Source organism: Trachurus trachurus (genome assembly GCF_905171665.1).
Source record: "Trachurus trachurus genome assembly, chromosome: 15".
NCBI classification, from domain to species: Eukaryota; Metazoa; Chordata; class Actinopteri; order Carangiformes; family Carangidae; genus Trachurus; species Trachurus trachurus.
In genome coordinates this window covers 17765393-17772368 of record NC_139906.1, presented here as the reverse complement: position 1 = coordinate 17772368, position 6976 = coordinate 17765393, and the positions used below count along the sequence as shown (strand labels likewise).

General features: G+C 41.6%; 1 protein-coding gene across 1 annotated transcript; it reads right to left on the bottom strand.

Moving 5' to 3' along the window:
- Positions 1-1564: 1564 nt before the first annotated feature.
- On the bottom strand, positions 1565-6725 carry tmem72 (transmembrane protein 72; the record flags this gene model as incomplete). The annotated part of the gene is made up of 5 exons (XM_083988226.1): positions 6540-6725; positions 3678-3744; positions 2470-2541; positions 2118-2257; positions 1565-1980 (listed from the first exon to the last, which is right to left on the bottom strand). Exons 1-5 carry the CDS (start codon positions 6613-6615, stop codon positions 1565-1567), a joined length of 771 nt encoding a protein of 256 aa, XP_083844352.1. The 5' UTR covers positions 6616-6725.
- Between the last annotated feature and the right edge of the window lie 251 nt (positions 6726-6976).

Below are 6976 nucleotides of genomic sequence, written 5' to 3'. Positions count from 1 at the left end.
TCCCTTAAAGGGACATAAGGCAGGATGCTCAACACTGCCAAAGTGGCCGTAGTCAAAACACTTAGCCTAGTCATGTTGGAAAACCCTGTGTTACATAAAAATAGTAAAGTTAAAGGAGCAGTATGAAAGAATGTGGCCAAAACCTGTACTGCAGTCAAATTCAAAACACAGTAGCATGCACAGCAGCACCAGTGGTAGCTTAACTGGCAACCCAGAGGCCAAAATGCCCCTGACGCTGTGATTTGGGAGAGAGTGGTGGGTGGAGCAACAGGCCAGCCATAGAAAGACATGTTTTGATGTAGTATGAGCTGTCACAGCGGTGCTTACTTTGTGATTTTTCATTTTTTTGGTTGATCTCCATTTTTTTTTTTAATCCCATTGAAATAACATTGGGACAACTTACCCCATAGTATGTGACAACTTACCCCAGGGTCGGGGTAAATTGTCACAAGTGTGCATGATGTATTTGACAGTTCACATCTTTTCATAAGAATAAGCTGTGGGAGAACAAAGTAATTCCATTTCTACCTAACATTCTAGGCTACCATCACATGTTGAAAGGAAATCTGTTGGGCTCATACTTAGTAAGAAATTCAACTTAGAGTAAAAAGTGTGACAACTTACCCCACTCTCCCCTAGTATATTTGTAGTAAAATAAGTAAAGTAAAGAGCGTTTTTTGTCATTGGAACATTTCTGTAGCCACAAAAATCTAGTGCAATCCCTCAATATCATGTATAAATTAATTTTATGGTGAATTATATTGGTTAAGTCTGATCAAGGCACCCTATTGATGTCTTCCATGTAATGTGTATGACATATTATTAATGCATGAATAATGCTTGTGATTAGTTTTGGTGCGTTGGCACATCAGATGTGTTTTGGTGAAGTGTAGGCCTACGTTGGGTGATCTGATGCTCCCCTCATCACCATAATAACGCCTGTGCTCCTCCCAGAGCTCCGTCTCCATGGTCACCACGCGCACATGACAAACACACAATGAGGAGACTTGAATGTGACTGCAACACATTGCACCTGCACAAGCTCTCGGTGCCCGTTGCTCTCACTCACAATCGCACATATTTTCCTCTGACGCTGAATGGATGAAGCAGTTGATCTAATTTACCACCTTATGAATAATGTATGCAGCGGTAACTGGATTGGATTGTTTGACGCTAATGTCTCCTTTTCAATCAGTGCTGGCTCTGCAAAAGCAGTCTATCAGATTAAAAGCCACCCATGTGCACATGTATAGGTACAAATGGTTTTATTTCTTTGAATGTATACACGACGATAGACTTTACACATCAAAAATGTCACAAACGTACAAATAGATGTTTTTAAAGTAAAAAATATACAAATCAATAGAACATTTAATTTAAAAGATCTAATAATCTTATATATTTTACTTTTAAAAAATGCTCAAAAGTGGGGCATTTTATCAGGGTATTTCCAGCTACATAAAAGTCAGCCACAGCTGGTTGCACCCAGCCAGTATGACTAAATTACACATGATTTCCATCATGTGATATCAGTAAGCAGCTCAGTCTGAGTGCAGAGGGATGTTCAGTCAGCAATCATAGGTGCAGTGTCTGAGGTGGTGTCTGCCTCTGGCTCACAGGAGCCGTACATCTCCTCCATCTCTCTCTCCACAGGCTCCTCCCTGCCTTTCCTCCCCCTCCTCCCCCTGTCTGTGTCTTTAGGTGCTGCTGTCTGCTCCAGCTCCAGCATGGCCTGGACGCTCTCTCCTCTCTCTCCCGGGCTGAGGCGGCGGTCTCTGGTTGCGAGGACCAGCCCCCGGCCTCTCCTCCCCGTCATCATGTGGAAGAATGAGACGGTGCTGTCCGGGCCCGCTCTCTCCGTCACGCAGACGGTGGTCGGACCTTGGTCACTGTAGCTCTCCTGTGGTCTTTTGGGAGACGCGGCCTTTGTTTTCTTGCTGAGTATGAAGTTGAAAAAGGCTGTCACCAGAAGCATTGTCCCTGCAACCACAGAATATATTTCTTTTTCTATAGAGGTGTAAACAATGTAGTAACAGTCACCTACTGCTCCTGTAAAGACCAATGATAAGACAAGCACAGTAAACAGTTTTTTTTTGTACATGCTGGTGCCATTTTACCTGGAATAATCGCATGCCATACCAACACAGGGTGCAAAAAGCAGACCACTGACATGATGGAGTAATAGAGGAACTTGTGGAAGCCTCCAATGTCAGCCATCTTCCCCCACAACACAAATAGCTGCCAGTGTGGAGGGCATCTTTAGAGATAAAGAGGGAGAAGATGAGGAAAGAGAAATGCACACTGATGTTTTCATGTCAGAAATTAAATAATGTATATCCATCCATATTTGTGTTTAGGTTTTTATACCTGTTTTGCACTGACAAACCATATGGTAGGTTAAAAAAATCTGTATGAGGTTTTCCCCTCTGTATAAAGCACAGATGTTGTTGTTGAGTGTTGTGTACTCACGGCAGACACATAGACAGGAGAACATGCAGGAAATACGCCAGTTCAAACATCATGATGGCAAAAGATGAAACTCTGGGAGGAGAGAGTTAGAGCCAGATGAAAGTGACAGCCTCAGTGATAAAAATCAGTAAACAGTTTCTAAACTATGTAAACTATCTAATTGTGTCCATGTCTTTGTATCTTAACTAGCTGTGGGTGAGGACCACATCTTTTTCTCTTTTTTTTTTTTTGACAAACTGGCAAAATGTGGGTAAAGGCAACTTAAAGTGTTCTGCTAGAGAGAAAAAAATCAGATTTAAGTCTCTGCATTTGTGATTTTTTTTCCTCTGTCAACGATCACTGTTTTGTGTTTAAATAATCTGATAAAGATCCAGTGAACCAGAAAAATGGCTCCAGACTCATCATCATCGTACACTGCACTCTCACTCTCAAGAGCTGGAGACTGTGTTTGTTTGTGAAGGTGTGTGACCTTGTTTTTCTATACTGGTGGGGTCCAAAAACTGGGAGCCCACAATGGCTGTTGGGTGGAACAGCTTTCTGGGGACCAAATAGCTGGATCCCACAAATTTAAACAGCTGTCTGAGGGTAAAGACTTGGTTTTAGACTCAGAGGTAGGTTAATGTTTTTTGAAGGCATTCATTTGTGATGGTTAAACATAGGGTTCAGGGCTTGTGAGCAAAACGAGGACGTGTGTGTGTAAAACACAAAAAAACAGAGGTGTGCAGGACAGACAGACATGAGGAGGGGGCCAAGGAGAGGACATCTCACTCCTTTATAGCAAAAATGGTCGACAGAATTATAACTGTGAAGGCCAGAGAAAAAAGAATAAAGGAATGAGAAGAATAATAGGATAAACTAATGTAAAATGTGTTGTTGTGTCTCTGTGTGTGTGTAGGACTACTTTGTTCAACTGCATTTGTGCGTACTGGCAGAATAAACAGTCATGCATTTCTGGTCTCCTCTGGGGGATGTTTTCCTTTGGCTCTGTGGGAGTTTGGCCATGAGCCCCAGATATAAATAGAAATAGCATTAAAGGACTGTCCTCTTCACCTCGCCTCGTCCCTCTGACTCCTTCCCAACATCTCTTTGCAAGTGAATATACATATGCACTTTATGTGTGACTATGAAGTACAGTATTGAAAGTGATTGCTAAAAGTCGACAAGCCACATGTTCTTTTACACAAATTACAAAAACTATACACACTTACATTAGGTAGATGCCAAGGCTGTTGAATTCTCCCCTGTGTAGGGTCTCAACTCCCACAGCACACAGCACTGAAACAGAAACAGGTAGTTCATTTGCTTGTTTTCCCTGGGAGTTCCTGGTGAGCAGATTCTGTCCACCAGATGTCAGACTTAGCTCATATTTTCTCCTTCATGGTGGGTTGAGTTGCAGATCTGTATGAATACTGTTAACATTTCCCCTATGAAACAACTTTGAGTTGTGCTGCTTTTCCTGTTCTTTGACATATGTTTTATGTGTCTTTGTCATATTGCTCTCAAGGTAGCATTTACTGTGTTCTTGCACCCTGACAGTTGCAGTGAGTTTATGACTTGGCTGAAAACTATTTCTTCCCTCCTAGAGCAAAAAAAGATGGATTAAAGATGACCTAAAGAGACCCAACTAGGAGCCTTTAAGGTAAAGGTTACATTCACTGAAATGTTGATTATGTGCCTTATAAAAAACACATTATTTTGATAATTGCTGCAATTGCTTCTATTATGGTCACAGGATTTTTGCTAATAGCTTACTCATGCTGACAATTATGTTATCACTGGTGATTTTATTTGAGTGCACTCTTACCACTTCACAGATTTCCTCCAGTGAACCACAATCATGATATGCTAAAAAAAAAACAACAAAAAAACAAAAAAAAACTGCAGCACTTGTTTGTGAAGTCGTCATCAGATGTAAAATTGTGTTGGTAGCTGCCCTTCCTGTCTGACGTCTTTGGCTTATGAATGACCAATGATGCAGAACAGTTTTATTTATTTATTTGATTTTTTAAGAATGATCCTTCCATATCACCAAATGTACATGCTTTCTGAAAAAAAGGAAGCAATTCTCCGCTGCAGCGGGAAGCTTCCAATTTATCGCAAGTAAGTGTAAGATCAACTTTGCTGCAGAGCCCTTAGCGAGATGCTTAATGTCTACTGCAGCTTCCCTTAACCTATGACCTCACCATTTTGGGAAAAGCTAAGAGGAATTTCCCTGAAGCCATCAATGAATTGATTTAATTGATTTCACCTATATTTCACTTCTCCCTGATTGCTTATATTTTAAAGAAATAGCATGTGGATGCTTTCTTGCATAGGGAGAGATGGAAAGATCAATACCCGTTTAATTTCTGTGTATAAAACTACTCCCAGCTGTCAGTTAGCTTAGCTTAGGTTAGCATAAAGATTGGAAACATTTGCAAAGAGCTGGCCTGACTCAGTCCAAAAGAAACAAAATCTGCCTACCAGCACTTCTGCAGCTTGCTAATTGACATTATACTTTGACTTGGTGGTTTTATGGGGAGTTACAATACAGGCTGGACTACTTCTTGGCCAGGCACAGTTTAACTTCCTGGCTTGGCAGGTAGTTTAGTCACCTTTGGGCAGATCCAGTCTCACTGTTTGCTTCTGTTTCCAGTCTAATGCTCAGCTAACATAGCTCATTGCCAGTGCTTTATTTAAGAGAGTGTTATCAATCCTCTCATCGAATTCTCAGCATTGAAACCCAAAACGTCAAACTATTCCTGACAGCACAGACAGTGAAATACATTTGAACACAAGGAATGATATAAAATGAGATGAAATCAAGGCTTAAAATGCTACAAAGAAAACCCTGTTTTTATAACCAATCTTTTCCCTCTGAGGTATAAAGGAGGTAAGCATGGTTATGTGGTGATGGCCACTATACACATGGAAACAATTTATCTGGCTTGCTTACCAGAAATTCAGAGATAGAATCAGCACCGGAGGGAAATCAAGAGAACGCGGCTAAGTGGTTTCTGGTAGTTTATAGAGTGTGAGAGGAATTAACGCTGCATACACAACACACACAGCTGGAAATTAACATACATGTGCTCCCTGTGTGTATGTCTGTCTATAGAACACACACAGAGTCAGACAGGCCAACGCAGACACGCAGACGTGAACACACAGGCAGACTAGACGTGGGCACACGCAGACGCGCCATAAAAGTACCCATACACACGTATGTAGAACAATGCTAGAGAAAGCCTGTGTAGGTGTGGACGTCTAACAGCCTGTGATCATGTAAGCCCTGTAACCCAGCTTGATACAGAGACTTGGTTTTGGTGCGATCTGAGGCACATGTCTCTCAGTAAATGTTCAGCGTCTGCAGCTGTTTGAATTTAAGTGGAAGAGGGGGGTCCCATATTTTTTTGAAGAAGGCAGGAACCAGAGAGCCATTTCCCCCGTGATGATTTAATGTGGCTAAGAGAGCTGCTTGCAATCTGTCCCATTGTGCCTCAGGAAAACAGAGGAGTGGGGGCTGGGGGGGGCAAGGTTATGTATGATCAAGTATGTTTTTATATGCTCCATATCTCTGCCAAGAGATGGTTTGACCTTCTTGGAGGTCAAGAATACAGTTAGCCAACATCACCATCTGACTCTGTAACATCTCAGGTTTATGAAATCCTTAAAAACACAGCTGGAGAACCCTCCTCTGCAGGAGAGCTTAAAAATGTTCCTGAAAACTGTGACAGTTTGGAGATTTAGGATGGAAATATGCTATCATAGCTCAGAGTCAGATATCAGGTTCTTAACATGTGGTAGCACGACATAGCAGATAAAATGTAAAAGTACTACTAGCCAACCACTGCTACTAGTACTACTGATGACAATTTATGCTTTACTTTAAGTCTTCATTGATATTTTTGCAACAATATGTAAGTTGTAACTGACCAGATGACTAAAGACAGAGAGGATCTGGAGTTTATTGTGCATCTTCCAGTGCATCCAAAGAACTAAATCATACTCATACTGAAGTAATAACCGATACACATGCCATAGATTTATTGTTGCTATAATTCTTTTGTTTGTTTTTATGTAGATTTTACCTGTTGCTGTGGAAATACCAAGGATCCTGCAGGCGCACTCCACTACTATCCACCCTACGCTCTCAGAGTTCCCCATGGCCTCAAATACTTGTAGAAAAAAAAGGAAAACTTCTCAACTTCCTGATGCTATCTGCAATAGTCTGTCCTGACTGACCTAGTAGCTACTAAAGTGACATTCTAGTTACATAGTTGACTCTCGGCTGCATTGACGGTTGCTGGTAGAAAAGCTAAAGTCGGGTAATCCACGAGTGCCATGATGTGGAGCCTCTTAAACGGATCCAGTTTACTTCAGAAAAGTTTGTGACTCAATGCCCCTGTTGCTCCAATAACTGCTAATCAGCCTCGCGCACACACACACACACACACACACACACACACACACACACACACACACACACACACACACACACACACACACACACACACACACACACACA